This window comes from Scophthalmus maximus, chromosome 10 (assembly GCF_022379125.1).
Source record: "Scophthalmus maximus strain ysfricsl-2021 chromosome 10, ASM2237912v1, whole genome shotgun sequence".
Classification (NCBI taxonomy): domain Eukaryota; kingdom Metazoa; phylum Chordata; class Actinopteri; order Pleuronectiformes; family Scophthalmidae; genus Scophthalmus; species Scophthalmus maximus.
The window spans coordinates 14742559-14759293 of record NC_061524.1 but is presented as its reverse complement, the minus strand read 5'-3'; the positions used below and the strand labels follow the sequence as shown (position 1 = coordinate 14759293).

General features: G+C 42.5%; 1 protein-coding gene across 4 annotated transcripts in view; it reads right to left on the bottom strand.

Annotated features, from left to right (window-relative positions):
* Positions 1 to 12: 12 nt before the first annotated feature.
* Positions 13 to 16735, bottom strand: part of LOC118284242 (Kv channel-interacting protein 2) — an 82105-nt gene continuing 65382 nt past the window's right edge. For 2 of the 4 annotated variants that reach the window (XM_035606998.2, XM_035606996.2), the window contains exons 2-8: positions 3982 to 4106; positions 3769 to 3838; positions 3299 to 3369; positions 2965 to 3072; positions 2560 to 2664; positions 2372 to 2434; positions 13 to 2272 (exon numbers count right to left, since the gene is read on the bottom strand). In XM_035606998.2, coding sequence (XP_035462891.1) covers positions 2225 to 2272; positions 2372 to 2434; positions 2560 to 2664; positions 2965 to 3072; positions 3299 to 3369; positions 3769 to 3838; positions 3982 to 4106 — 590 coding nt within the window. In that variant the 3' untranslated portion in view covers positions 13 to 2224. Of the gene's footprint in view, positions 2273 to 2371; positions 2435 to 2559; positions 2665 to 2964; positions 3073 to 3298; positions 3370 to 3768; positions 3839 to 3981; positions 4107 to 4959; positions 5059 to 9120; positions 10254 to 16735 lie in introns of those variants that run through there. The other 2 variants (XM_035606993.2, XM_035606995.2) reach the window with 2 other exon arrangements.

Genomic DNA, 16735 nt, shown 5'->3' with positions numbered 1-16735 from the left:
AACTCCAGTCCATTTTTGCATAGTAACTGTGATTTTTTTTATTGTCTCTGTACAAAATATACACATTTTTAAATACGTAATGCAACCAGCTGATGCTAGCTAACTAGACAGTTAGTACAACAGGTTAGTAGATTTTCATTGATCTAGACACAGTACATGCGGGTATAGACAGGTTTTGACCTGTGGCCAGGAATGGAAGTTAAAGACTTGGCAAGGAACAATCAGAGCCAAACCCCCTTTCCCCCCTCTAGAAATTAAAAAAATAAAAATAAATTAAAGCAGCTTTAAAAGTGCATATTTTTTATCAGGGCCTTAGTGCACCTTTATACTACTGTGCTCTGAGAAGAATGAGAAGTTGGAGGTTGAAAAGGTGCTGATAAAGTGGTCAAGGGAATTATTGCTATTTCATGTTAACCTCTGTAATTCAAAGACACTGCAGCCTATTGAAGGACACCTTGAGTGCCTCTGGTATTCGTGAGTGAAAATATTAATAAATGGTTACAAATTCTCCCAAAAATATGAATTCATAAGAGCCTAACATGTGGGTTCACAATATAAGATTACTCTTCAGGAAAGCCACGTCGTCGGTTTACCCAACCACATCCTTTTATCTCTGATTGCCCCTTGCCCTTCTCACTACACAGCATCTCCCTCTCTCTTCACCCATGGGTGGGCTATATGTCTCAATATACCTCTGAAATCTTCTCTTTGGTGTTACAGAGAGAGGGAGGGAATGGGAGGGTGGACATAAAGAAAACAACTTATTAAAGCATCTCTCGATCTCTCACTCACTAATACACTCCCACATACTATGTCTCTTTCTAAAGTGAATTAATCTAATTTTATGCAACAAGGGTTTTCATGTATTATTTTTCTTTCCTTTTTTGGGGGGAAGTGGTAGAACCTGCTACAACCACATGACATTTTCCGATTACGAAAGTTCACAAATACAATCTGCAATCTAATAAATTCCCCATGGGTGTATATTGATAAGACTAGTACGGCTGTGGTATGCCAGTCCCGCGTCGAGAGAAGCTGGGATTTCGTCAACTAAAGTGCAATCCCCACGTTGTACCGTCTAATATCACACCACTGGGAAGGCTAGAAAATGTACAACAGTCAATAGACGCCTACGGCTAGAACTGTAATAGTTTGGAAGGCTGGGGATTATTCTACCAGAATCCCATGGATAGAGGAGGGGGTTGGTCCATTAGTGTCTTAGATAGGTAAGATGGATGACATCTCTTTCAGTAACACATGCACACGCACATACACAAAGGGTGAGGCACCTGTGAATGACTAGGAACAGCAGACAGACGAGCAGACTTTGGAGTATCTCTGTAAATACATAATTGGATATTAGTGACATCATCATGCGATATGGAAAACAAAATGTTTGAACCTTCCTCTGTAAAACTGGATCGCGCTGATTTCCCATTGGTCAGTTGTTCCATCAGAAAGTGTCTTTCTCGCTCTCGCTCATCCACTAGATGGCGGTAGATTCATTTTCATGGCCGGTGCGTGAGCAGTCTGGCAGTTACAGGGAAATGTTACCCACATGCACAGAAGCACGATCCGATCCACAAATCCAAATCTCAGCCATCACAGGGGAAGGGGGAAAAGTGTACGAAGGTCAAGGTTTGGGGGTGGGGGGGGAACTGCTTCCCTACAGAGTTCAGCCATTACAGACCGCAATAGTTGCTCCATCAATAATAGTAATAAATAAAATAAAATAAAACGATTAAACAGGTGGGGGATTTGGGTGTGCAAGTGCCTGTGAGCCAGCCGCTTGCCATCTTTCTTTGTGTGTCTCTGGGGGTAAAACTAAAGTTCTGCATGATGAGGAAGGAGTTGCGGAAACTCCATTGTTGCTTCGAGAAATGCCACTGGGGGTCCAGGAAGCGAGGGTGGGCTCCTCCGTGCCTTCCGGACCCACAGCTCTCACGAGAGAGACACAACTGCTTGCAAGTCAGATACCGGCCGCACAGACACACACATTCACAAACTCTTCAATCCTGGTCACACGTAGACACACACACACGCACACACGTAGACACACACACACACACACACACACACACACACACACACACACACACACACACACACACACACACACACACACACACACACACACACACACACACACACACACACACACACACACACACACACACACACACAATCCCCTCCCTGGTGCCAGCGTCCTAACTGGTCCAGATTCTTAGATGACATTTTCAAACAGCTGCATGGACTGCATGATGTTCTCATCCTGGACAGAGAGGAAGAGATGTTAAGAAGGAGACATGTCTCCTCATGACTTACACAAATGATTCCCTGGAAAACTGGATGTCAGTTTTTACCGGCCCACCTTTTTACAAGACTCGATGAACTCCTCTATGGTGACCACCCCGTCTTTATTACGGTCCATTTTCTGAAAGAAAAAATAGCCCAGAGACTTTTAGCATTCTTTTATATAATCATATAAATATCACTGCATTTCTGTAATTTTAAGCAATCATAACATGAGGGGGTAACAGAGAGAAGAAAGAGTTTAACCTGGAAGAAGCTTTCTACATGTTCTCTTGGGGCATCGTCCTGCATTGTGGGGTATGTGTACTTCCCCATCATGTCATAGATGGACCTCATGATGTCCAACATCTCCTGCAAAGCAAAGGTCAAAAGTAAGTAAGTATTATGAAGGCAAAATAGAAATTAAGGAGCTGGACTGTAGCCACCTTTTCGGAAGTACAGAGTGTATGTGCAAGTTATTATTATAATATATTATGACATTTGTTGTCTTTTTGTTGTATATCATAGTTGTAGGCGCCCATATATGTCACAGGTTATGTTTGACATACTGGAGCAGAGTTCTAAATTTCAAAATAAAAGTTGATATATTCAGTGATCAATATCCCGGCAGACAATTTCCACACACACAGTAAGAGGTTGTGTGTGAGTTACCTCTTTGGTGATGCAGCCATCCTTGTTCAGGTCATAGAGGTTGAACGCCCAGTTTAGCCGGTCATTAACGGTCCCTCTCAGGATGATAGATAGGCCGAATACAAAATCCTGAGACAGCAAGGGAACAATTTACTGTATTGTTTTGGTATTACTCACATCCAGAGACAGTAAATTAAGTAAAATCTTTATCACAGCACTAATCTCTGTGGGCAGGTGTTAGGGGGGGGAAACACATACTGTTATTTGTGTGGCTACTGCTGTGGTGGGGCAATTTCACTGGAGCACACATTTGCTTTAATCCCTCCCAGAAAACGGACAGAAGAACAGAGCTCACCTCAAAACTAACCGAGCCGTTCTTGTTGGTGTCAAAGGCTTCAAACAGGAAATGTGCATACATACTTGAATCTGCAAAGGTAGAGACTCATCATAACCCGTGTGCCCTCAAAACATGAAGCAAAGTCTTGGAAGAGCTGGTATTAGCAGCGGGATAAATATAGCCTAGATATAAAAAAATATTTTCAAATACAACTGGAGGTGAACGGTTCAAGCTAAATATCACGGAATGACAAATCGCCTTGCCTTTTTGCAGTGCATGTACTATAGTTCAGCAGAGCACATTTCTAATGAGTTAATTATGTTAATTCCAGTGTAATGATGAAAAGCTACACCGCTACAAAATCAAATATATTAGGCTATTTACACTTCTACCCTTAATGTATCAAAGGAAAGAAGACTGGCGTAAATCAAAGTACAATGGACACATGTGGATTCCCTCAGGTTTAGTGGTAGGAACTGACAACTCACCTCCCTGAGGGAAGAACTGGGAGTAGATGGTCTTAAAGTTCTCCTCATTCACCACGCCGCACGGACACTCCTGGGATACAGACGTGAATTGAGAAGTCCCATTTAGCACAGAATATACAATCGTTGACATGGCAACTTCGGCTCTCACCAGACCAACTCTGCTCTTGATTCCCATACTGATCTATCTAGAGCCGGATTTCCAGCCAGACCTACGTTTTTGAAGCCCCTGTAGAGGACTTGCAGCTCCTTCTTGGTGAACTTAGTCTGCTCCTGCAGCTTGTCCATGCTTTCTGGGCGATGGCACACAGTGGATAACTCAAAATCATCTTCCACGCTGTCTGTGTGAGGGAGAGACCAGCGTTAGTTGTTCTCCATCGTCACTGCAGCCCACACGTGACCTCCAGGGACTGCCGTGAACAGGGCACACCACATTTTAATGAAGGCATCAAATTGATATTGAACTCATCAGGCTTATCTCACGTGTCATTCATAGAGCAGCGTAGCATCTGTTTTCGTCACAATGTTTATCATTAGTTTATCATTTCACTTAATGAAAACATGACTGAATGCCATTTTTCTTGACATAATCGGGACGGTACTATGTAGGCCAAGCAATTTCCACACCTCTTTGTTCCAGCGGGAGCTGTATTACTTCCCAGCACAAAGCAAAACATGGTGAGTAAAACCTCATTTAAATGTCTGGGGAGAGTCCTGCACTGAGGTAGCGGCAGAAAACGTTAACAACACATCATCATCATTTTCACATTCATGAATAAAGACATTTTAAAAGGGGAAACAGGCACTGACATGTTGGTATTTCCTCGTCCCATTTTCAGCTCATCTGTTTCTTCAAAAATAACTGTCAACTCATAGCATATGTCATGTATTACACGTTCTCAGACCTCGAGCACCGGATTTCACCTTAACCTCTCAAACACATACACACACAGACACATGTTCTCCCGCCCAAGGAAACAGCACGTTCCAAATCACAAAAAACACAAAAACGGGTCAGACCCGTGTGCCACAACAGCAACGTGGGTTTATGTGCAGTATACACTGAATGTTTTCGGGTTGATGTGTCTACACAACGGCATCCACACAAAGTGTCCGGATGAAACTTGGGTCACTGAAGAGGCTGGACACATGGCAGGAAGCAGAGATGTACGGAGAGAGTGAAGGTGAACTTGCTTTGACTGATCGAGGGGGCAACCGAGGGCTGGCAGCACGGCAGCAGCTTGAGGAATCGCTGCTTTATGGTTTTTTTGCTTTGGCTGGTGGAAGGATTACCTGCAATCGCCAACCATAGCACAAAGGTTAGACACACATACACACAGACACATGCAAATTTGTGATTTCATTTCGTTTTCAGACACACGCACATGCACGCAAAACCAAAAACACACGCCATGCAACGGCTGGGTGCAACAACAGACCAAATCATTCCTTTTAGGCAAATTGGTAATTGCCTGCTGACCTGGTTAAGTGATGGGAGACCACGGGTACCGCTTGGAACTGTAGATATCACCGCGCAACAAGCAGCATAGCGTGACCACGAGTAAGACACGGTTTCCCTAATCAGACTCCCATCGCACTGCCACATTCAGTGCCATGAGGCTCTAGGAAAACCAGCGGACAGCAACGCTTTGAAACAAGTCGAACATCAACAAGGACTTTAATTCAACTTCATAGTAGGATATTGCCAGACTAATACGAAACCGCAAGAACCACTTCAACCACCCCAAGCACACCCGACACCATGGTTCCAGCTGAACTCCCTGCAAACCTTAATGCCTACTCACAGAATAAATATGAAAATCATTTGGAGGAAGTGAAAACAAATACGCACGCAAGAACCCACATACTTACTCTTGCCTCTAAGTTTCCATGGTAACAGTCCCCTCATCCCCTTTCAGCAGGACCCCAGCAGTCTGAGGGATGAAGGCCATGACAGGGTAGAAAAACCAATACGACCATGTTGCCGCCACTGACAATCTAGCCTCTGGGGTGATGTGTCACCCTGTTGCGTCCCTGCACCATGGAGCCTCAGGGACTCGGCCCTCCGACCTCACAGGCTCTGGCGTCATTTGGCGCCAGAAAAGGCTGAGCACATTTTCCAACGGACACCAGATTAATTCATCCAGTCGCTTAGCACCTACCCAGCCCTCTGCCTCAGGGTTTGTGTGTGTGTGTGAGTACATTACCATTTCGTTTTCCATTAGGACGTAATAGCTGACCACAATACACATCTGAATATCAAATACTGTGACCAACAGTAAAAAAGCACAAAAGCCGAGCTGAGTACTTTAGAAGTAACACATAGAAGACTATATATATATAATATAATAAGTAATGAAATCGAGTGATTTGATCATCATTATTATTATTGCTATTATTAATATTAATGTTAATATCATCACTAATAATGACAACAACATAATTGTATTTTTTAATTATAAGTATCAGTCTGGTAGAGATTACAGCGGCGGTTGTACAACTGTCCTCTCTCTCTCTTCTCTCCTACTGTCTCTCCTCCCACCCTCTTTCTGCCCACCTCTCCTCTCTTCCTCATTTCTCTCCTCACCCCAACCGGTCGAGACAGAAGCTCCGCCCACAACTGAGTCTGGTTCTGTCAGAGATTTCTTCCTGTTAAAAGGGAGTTTTTTCTCTCCACCGTCGCCAAGTGCTTTGCTCATTGTGGGATTTGTTGGGTTTTCCCTGTAATATTGTAATATTGACCTCACTATGTAAAGTGCCTTGAGACAATGTATGTTGTGATATGGCGCTATACAAATAAAATTGAATTGAATTGAATCAAAAGCTCCAGAACAGCTACTAAATTACCCTGAGATGAGATTGAGTTGTTATATTAAAACTTCTTAATCTATTTTTTTAGATGAGTTCCTATGTGCTACATATGTTTTATGAATCAATATTCAAAGTATTACCAACCACAGCTGTAGAATAAATGTCGTGGAGTCCATATTTTAATTTGCAAGCTATGGTTGAGAATAAGTATAAAGTAGCAACTACAATGGAAAAAACTACTTAAGTCATAAGAGTTTAAAACTGCACATACACAAAAAACCTGAACAAACACCTTTGCCACAAGGGGCGTAAATCTTCTCTAATGGGTATATTTCATGTTTGGGAACGTGGGATTGCATTAAAGATTACAGATTTGATGAAGTATCTATGAGTGTCTGCTGTGAAACATATTTTCATTAGTTTCTTTGTGAATGTCATTATTTTCTTAACCTTCACAACTCTAACTAAAAACAAACCAAAAAAACCTACAAAATCACGAGTTCTACTGCGTCTGCTCTGCAGACAACACTGAGCTTGAAATACTTGAAGGAACCATTAAGGCCAAATCTACTGGAAACTGTCAGTGTTTAGAGTGTTGCTTGTTTTAGGACAGAGACACCTTCTTTTTTCCCTGTCCGCCTGTCTCACAAGCTTCCCCCTCTCCTCTTCCTTCTCTGTAATGTTTGTCCTTTGCTGATGATGAAATGTCTTGCTTGTTGTGATGTCTTTGAGTAGATGGACTCAGGCTGTCCTGGCCAAGTGTCCTTTGGAAAAGAGATATTTGATCTCAGAGGGAATAACCTGATTTTGAATAAACACACGCACACAAGCATGCCTCCCTCCCTATCTATCTATCTATCTATCTATCTATCTATACTGTTGTTTTCTCTGTCATGGCTGTTTAAAGCTTACCATTAACTTAGAATCAAGAAAGATACAGTACTCCACACTAAGGTGTCTAACATTAACTGAATATTCTGTGCTCCAAAACAATCCTTTGTTGAAAACAAGTAGGTTACCGTTCTCCTTATGCTACTGAAGTAATATGCAATCAATTTGTTCTCCAGCCTTTGAAGTTAAAATGGTTTTTTGAGTGGCACTGACAATGAGACCAGAAATTCTTTCATTTTGCCCCGAGTAGGTCGAAAAGGGAAAACTGTCTATTGCTCATCAGGCAAGGGGAAAAATAAAATAAATATATATATATAGTGTGCAACATTATGACACTCCCAGCGCGCCCCGTAATGATCGTGCAATTAGAGTTCAATAGTTTCCCCCGGGATACACAGACAGACCATCACAACTCTTCAGGAAATATGAAAAACAGCTCCAGCTTCAGCTTGATGGCTACACCTTCTTCTTTTTTTGGCAATGTGTGGTAACATTTGAAGGAGCTTCAGGTTTCATGAACCCAGGAGATCTGAGGATTTTTCTTCAGGCACAGAGAAAAGAAATCCCTCAACTGAGGTGAGCGCAGCAGCCATGTATTATTGCAGTTTTACAGTGTATCACGTATACGGGACACAGAATGGTGGTGCAGGTCCGACGCTGACCCTTGCCTCTGTGGCCTTTAGGCCCTCCTGACATCTGGCGATGAGAGGATTTCAGAAAATGCAAGTTATTTAGGTGTGGCCTTGTGATTAAGACGCATGATCCCAGGCCAACCGATTCCAGTCGTGTATCTTGTTTTCCATACCCCCTTTAGATAACCCCGATGACACCACCCGGGTGTCCTCCTCAGACTTTGGAAAGCCTCCATCAGAGACACAGAAGACATAGCACTGTACAACTCCTTGAGATGGGCAAACTGATCGAGATGGATAAAATCGGTGTTCACATCTTCATCATCAAATCATTTGCAGACACAACTCTAAATTTTCGAATGACACATTTCAGAAATGTCTTCGGGGCCTACACCAAGATAATTTACAGGTCTGAATTTTTTAGTCACACGTATTTGTTAACAAGCCTTTTATCGCCTTTGTGTCATAAATGCAGCAGTTTTAATGTGCTGCACAGAAATGTGAGCTTGAGAGGTGTGGATACACACTCTGTCGTCTAGTAGTGATCCATTCTCAAAAGACATAACTATATATCCACCCACAATGGCACGCACAGGACAAAAACAGGTGTGAGTAACATGACAGCTGATTAACACACACACGTAGACACACACACACACGTAGACACACGTACACACACACACACACACACACACGTAGACACACACACACGTAGACACATGTACACACACACACACACACACACACGTAGACACACACACACACACACACACACACACGTAGACACACACACACACACACACACACACACACACACACACACACACACACACACACACACACACACACACACACACACACACACACACACACACACACACACACACACACACACACACACACACACACACACACGTAGACACCCTGCTTTCCAGCTGCGCGTTTCCCTCAACACAGTCATCATTTTGATTTCTCACTCGGCGCCTCTCTCTCTCTCTCGCCTCCTTTCCGTTTCTCTTACCTGCCACTGAAATGTCGATAAGCCCCAGGAAGTGCATCAGTTTGAGGGAGCTGCAGACCACCAGGAGGATGCCCACAGTCTGCAGCCCCTCCACCTCCCACTTGTCTTGGAAGAACAGCTGCATCCTCTCCCTCTTCCTCTCTCTGTCAACAAAAAAACCCCTCTCTCTTGCCCCAGGGCAACTACGTTACCCCCCTCCCCCCCAGCTCCAACCAGGAATGCAGCGTCTCTGTCGCTTCAGTCTCTCCTCTCAGTCTCCCTCTATGTGGCGGCATTCGCCCATCCTAACTCCGCACGGCACCCCACCCGCTTTCTTCACCGAAGGTAGATTGTTATTCTCCTCGTTTCTTCATCGAGAGCAGTAAGTGCGTGGCAGCAGGACTGTCGACTCGCTGCCCGACTCTCCCGTCGCCCTCGAGGCTGTCAGAGGTTGTTTAAGTTCCAGGAGAAGTTTGGACAATTCACTGTGTATGTCCTGGCAGGTAGGCGGATCGTGTTTTGTGACTCTCTCTGCTACGGACTCTCCAACTCCCTCTGCCCACCCTACCTCTCCCTCTCCCTCTCTCGCCTTACCTCCGTCACTCTCCTCCTGCTGTGTCCCTCCCCACGCTTAATTGGGTCAGTGATGGGACTGAGTGAAGGGAGGAAAGAGGAGGGACGCGAGAAATGGATGGAGGGAGGAGGATGGAGGAAAGAGGGGGAAAATATGAAAGACTTTTAATTGGGAAATGAGAAAGGAGAGGGATGGCGGGCGGGGGGGCTAGGTGGCTAAGGAAGAAATAAGAGCAACCGGGGGTGACGCAAGGACTGAACGAAGGACAGAATTAAGAGAAGGAGGACAGAAGGACTAAAGAAGGGAGGAGGGACACCTTGACAACGGAGAGGCGAAGCATCTGACCAGGCGGCTACTGTGGACAAACTCACAGATGTGGCAAAGTCCCCCGGGTGTCAAGTCAACGCGAGCGCACACACAAACACACAGCCTGGAGGCGAAATCTGCCTAACGTGCATTGCATATGTAATCCAGAGCAGTGGGGAATATTTCGGTCGGGACGGGATAGACTGATGGCACATCTGGCTCACTGACATCCTTCCACAGATAGACGCACTCTGAAAAAAAAATAAGATTTAAATCATCACGGTGATCCATTTTGGTCCACATGCGATATGTTTTTGAAACTTGCCATGTGGAATTAATATAGCATATGTCGGATTTAGGCTTGAGACTTTAACCCAGGGGCTATTCAATTCAAAAGCAGTGCCAAGACGAGAAAAGGTTAAAATAGAAAACGCTCTGTCCACATCTGATGAATCTCAATGATGTATTGGTTATACATGTAGGTCCAGGTCCTGACTGTAGTCCATCTTACTGACCTCGGCTTTAACCTTTCAACAATGTGTTACAGTTTGAGCTAAGAAGCTGATACCTCATTCAGGAGGAAAATATGTGGGAGAATGAGCTGTGGGCACCGGGCGAGGGATTAATTACCGTTACAGAAAGGAATACTGATATGGCACAATATAAAAAACACTAAAAGATAGATCTTTCCAATTTTTCACACTCGTCTCTGTTCCAGAGTTTGTTAGCCATGCATGCTGTGGCAAGTGCCACTGGAAAGGGGTCACACTTATTTGTTGCAAACCGCAACCAACTGAATACCCGACAGGGCACACTTCATGGTGGCGCAACGCTGATTCCATTTCTGGTTTCTGGCAGCGGAGGCGACGTATTCTGGGCCGTTGTGTGCAACCTTTTTCAATACGACGTAGCAAACATGGCGACTTTTAGGATGTGGGCTCCACCTACTGTAACTATGTTTAACTCATTCAAAGTTGACGAAAAAACATTGGTTCTTTGTTGCAGGTGATTATACATATATGAACACATAGTTATGGACAATATATTGAATTTCTGTGAATAACTTATTCTTAATAATACACACTGTAGCTTTAAGCCACTTAACGCGCAGCCAGCGGATGCGCCTGACAACCTGACATGAAATCACTGAACTGCAAAGCAACAACATGCTCCAAACTAAGTACAACAACCTCCCTGTGCGCTGCTTCTGTACCCTGTGTATGCGTCCTGAGACTTTTCTCTCTTTGAGGAGACTGTGTGGGACAACCTTCTGCTGTGAGCAATCATCACAACCATCTGACATCAGACACCTCGCCAAAGTGAGGCAGTTCCAGGCAACACGCTTGCGAGGTTAGTGTGGTTTATGTGTTCAATAATTTAACATGGCCCTCGGAGGATGTTATAAAAATTCAAATAGCCCTTGATTGGAAAAAGGTTTGTGTAAAAACGAGCAAAGATGGCACACTACAGGACGTGATATAGCCTTTATAGCCCTGCGAAACATAATGTTGAGGTGGGATTCGACAAAGTTAATGATCAGGAGTATGGATGCACTGATTTTACTCACTGGATCACTATAATCTCAATCCCAACTTTAATACTCTATATGCAGATTCTGTGCCAGCCACATTAGTTCCTTTTGTGAATTTCATTATGCAAATCAGTGTTTCCAAAGTCCATGAGTCATTCACGCTTTTTAGTGCCAAAGCAAACCCCGACTATACTGTATATTACCTCACATTAAAAATGACTCTAATGAGTTCCTGGCAGTGAGCTCTACAGATTCTAAATTTTGGAAAAACAACATTAGTATCAAATTGGTACTTGGTACTGGCAGCAACCATGAGCTGAGGTATCACAAAGCTAAAAGTAATCCAAATTATACAACAAAATACATAATTTCTAACTTTTTGGCCTTTTTTTTTAAACCCAATAACAGTATATCATTATTTGTGTGATGGTCTCCACAACAGTTGAAAGTCACACATTGCAAAAACAAAACCATTTTCTAATCTGTCACCATCATGATCAAGGTTTATCCAGATTTCTGTTCACAAAAATAACATAGTTAGGGTACGAGCATGCTTTGGGCTCAAATACAGTGACTACTTGGTTAAGAGCAGGTCAGGCTCATGGTCATCATTAAAAGAAACCAACGTCGACTTGTAGTAGGAAATTGGAAGAGAACAATAGTCTCATGAGTCCCAGTTCAACGTTTTGCTGATCTACCACAACCTTCTGTAGACAGTGTGGCTCTATAAAAACACCACTCGACTCCCAACTTCTCTTCCGAGTGACAGACGCCGAGAGGGCTTTGTCACGTCAACATAAATATATGCTGTTTTGAGGCATTTGCTGAAACAACTAATGGTGACTTTTTCCTTCCAGCAGAGTACACTCCCTGGATTCCGTATCGGCAGAGAAAGCAGTTCAGTGCATCCCTTAAAAAGAAATTGTTCAACTGTAAAAGCAGAAAGTGACAAAATTTGTCCTTCATCACCTTCATCGTCCCCCACGTGTTCAACATCACTCCCTGTTATCAAAGCTGCAAGTGAATGTTCGACACAAAAGTAAGAGGGGGGAGATAGCACACATCAAAAGCGTTGTCTCTAAGATTGTATACTGCATGTTGTATACGCACAGTACACGTGCATGAGTCTCTCTGTGCCAGTGAGCAGGTCGGCTCAACGCCAGACAGAAAGAAACCAGGATATGGAGGGGAGGGTGAGTGGGGAGCTGGGGGAGACCGAGAGGTCTACAGAGGGCTCGGTGCGTCTGTAGTTTGATTAATGATTCTCAGAGTCAAAATGAGACGTAGAGCTACCAAATAGCTGCAGAGCTTCAGAGAGCATGCATCTCAGGGCATGCCGTGTGAGACCAAACAACCCGCTCTCAGTCAGAAACAGACTTATGCTCTTTGGTACAGAAAACGACAACAGCAATGATTTTTGCCGTCAGAAACTGGCCCATGGACACTCGAGGTGTATAATCCTCAATCACTGTCACATAATGTGAAGGACTTAATGAGCCTTACGAGGGCTACAGAAAGGGAGACGTATTATTGCTTCTTAATGCACTAAAGGATTAGACATTATTACAAAAGGGTCGTTACGATCATGAAAATGGAGATTATTAAAGAGAACATAATTGAGAAATATGGTTATTAGATGTGCAGTACCTAGCAGCCGGTCATCTGTAGAGATTTCTAATCTGCAGACTACATTAAACATTTTAATTTCTTGCCCATAAATGCAGGCAAACACTGTGTTTTGCCTACATTTATGGGCAAGAAATTTACTAGGCTACATAAATGCCTAAATACAGTGACATATTCAGGCCAGTAATAATTCAGTCTTTGAAATCAAGGATGAAAGAGTGAGCGATTAAAGCTGGCTTCATCTCGTTCATAATACATCAGGGTATCTGCCATATACCGAGACAGAAATGTAAGATCAATATATATTACGGTACAAGTAAACAAAAGAGATAACTTCCTTTTCTCAAACTTTGCACAGACATGACTGCCCTGTGATTCCAGGAATAATGTAAGGTTCTGAACTGTGAACTCGTCACCGTTGGTTCTATTAATGGCAACATAAATCTGAGCTTTGTCCACTATTGCATCTATTGTAAACCTGTGTGCACTGATTTACTCACTCGCAGGTCAAAAGATGTCTAGACACCTAGTTTACTGTAAAACAGCGGTGGGCTAAATTTAGCTGAGAACATTTTATTCAGATGTCTCAATTAAATATAGCTGTATGACTATATGTTAGTTGTTTATTTAGGAGCTGCTTCAATTGTGCTTTTGAAATAGCAATTATGTCATCTGGTTGTCAAAACAAGATTCTACAGCTTCACTATCGAGGCCCTGTGAGACTGTCAACGCGGCGGTTTGAGTTAAATGGTAATACACTAACATGCTGACAGTAATTATAATGACAACAACATGAACGTTATTGTACTGGTGAAATAAATAATTTGACCCAATGATGGCAATGCATGGAGCGCGAGGCATCATGAATCGCCATGGCAATCCATCCAATGGCTGTTAAGACAATTCAGAACCAAAATTGTATATATTTTAATCAAATTTAACGCCTACATGTCTTTTGACCTACTAATCATTACATTTGGAACATATGGAGGCAACTCTCATTGTGAAAACAAAAACACATCCATGACTGCATACATACACATGAAGCTCTTCACATGGCAAGCTTATCTACGGTATCTACAGTATCCCCACACGAATGCATACACACACACACACACACACACACACACACACACACACACACATGTGCACACACACCCTTAAACTGTAATAAAATGTTGGGTTAATCAGTCTTAGTTGATTAGTCTCTGTGAGGCATATTTTGCCTGAAGCCAGACACACCAAGTAATTGAAATACCTCCATATTTAGACGTCTACCTGGGCAATTAGTCCTCTCCAAACTGATTAAAATGTCTAAGTGTGTGTGTGTGTGTGTGTGTGTGTGTGTGTGTGTGTGTGTGCAGTGAAGAAGACACAAAGGAGGTCATTGACAAATGGTGCTCAAAATTGGCTAGTGTGTTTCCAATTAGATAAGTGAAAGGAGAGATCCATTTGCATAGATCATTAGCTTTTGAGGATATTTTTAATACCGCGATGTGGAACAAAAACAGATTCATTTCTACCGAGGCCTTTCAGCACAAACTAGACAGAGCTGTTTAATTAACAGTTTTTCTTTAGAAGGTGCACACAATCGGAGGCTTTTCTCTTTTGAGGAAACGAGACGTCGTGGATTATTTATGTTTACATGAATAGTATTTACACTGACTTCCAGACTAATAGTTTTATTTAAATATTGCTTTTCAGAAATGTAGATGGCTTAGTATTAGGGCACTACCTCTTGTTTATGATGGAAAAACGTGAATACGTGACAGAAGCATTAATCAAGGATTTTTGCTGGACAATTTTTGTTGCGGTGAAAAGCTGAGCCTTCAAGTTCAATGAATAAATTATTGACTGTGCCATTACTTCTCATTTCATTTCATGTTTTTTTTCAGTACATTATTAGATGATAGATCAAAGGAGTCATATTTAGCTTTTTTCCGTTTTCCCCTTTCCTTTAGTGTGTTATAGGTTTTCTGTGTATGTAAAAGGTCTGGCAAGTTTAAACGCCCAAAGTCTGCAGGAAAGAGAACTCCCCTACCCGACAGAAAACACGGAACGCCTCGTCACAACATACAGTAGTGATGTCATGATGTTAAGGAAAGAATATAAGGCACAACTAGCGGCTAGACTTGACTCCCCGAAACAAAGCCAGGTAAAGCGAAGGCAGAGGCCAACACTTCCTACATGTGCTGGAAGCATTTGAGACTGAAAAGTGTTTTCTGAACCTTAGAGCATGTAAACCTTTTCGAGTAATAACCCAGATTAAAATTTAAACCTGAATACGAGCATAATATGCTTCCTGTAACGTAATTTAAACCATTCAAAATTTGATTTTTTTAAGCAGTTTGATAGCATTAATTAATGTAGAAATGTTGAATAATCCTAAGAAACTAGTTCGATTTTTGACAAATTATGTGATAATTGAATAATTGTTTCATAATTATTCCCGGGGGAAAATGTAAAATATTTTCTGATTCCAGTTTTTCATAAGTAAATACTTTTATTTGGACTGCTGGTTGCACAAAACAAGACATTTGTTTTGTGTGGTTGAGCTCTGGGAAACCATAATGGGCACCTTTAAGGATTTTCTGACATAATTTACTGTAGATGAGAGAAAAATCAATTAATGAGGGAAGTACTCAGCAGATCAATGACGAGAAAAAGAAATCATGCAGTCTCATCCCTTAAAGAAACACCCGGACTCGACTTGCATAGCGCTGAGTCGTGAGGGATGAAAACCTCCGATCTACTCAACCACACATTGAAGCAATTAACCTTTAAACCTGAAGAGGGCAGTGCAAGGTAAGACATTCGATTGGCAACATTGAATTCAACAGCGCTGGTCACCCATAGTTATTCTTTTTGTTATTGACCTTCATTTAAATTCAGCTCCAGAGACCAGCCTGCCAGCGGGAGGGTAATGAAAGATCACAAGACATTAAACAATTTCCAACACACACGTTCACACAGTCCCGCAAGGGATGGTAACGCTCATGTTTGCTATTACGACACCGGGTAAGTTCAAAGCTAGAGCAGGCCAAAACAGAATTAAAGCTGATCCTTTGACCCTTATTTCTGACACTCTGCTTTCAGGCTTTTTTAAAAAAATGCATCCTGTGTAAATCAGTCAAGTTAAATTGGGTTTGCATCGTTCACAACAATCCCCTAAACTTATTTCCATCAAAACATAAACACTCAGCTCTGCTGTTTCCTGCCAGGAGCCAAATTAGGTAAAAATGCCAAACAGGTCGATAATAATAATACAGAAGTGAAAAAAAACAAACACCCTTTCTAGCAGGAGTCAGGGTTCGAATGTCAGCTGTCCGAAGATTTGGTTTCAGCTGTTGAAAAATGTGTTACCAAGGAGATCACTACAATAAATCCTTAGAGGGAATTACTGTCACTGCATCTGTGATACAGCGTGTACTAACACCAGCAAAACAACAAATTACTAAGTTGGACCAAACAACAGCAAGAAACTGAATTTGGGAAAAATCCAACCAGCTGGCAGGAGCCCGGCACAGTATCCTAAATGTTTCTTGAGATCCATTCATGAATACATATCAAATTGATATCAACATCAGAAGAATGCTCGC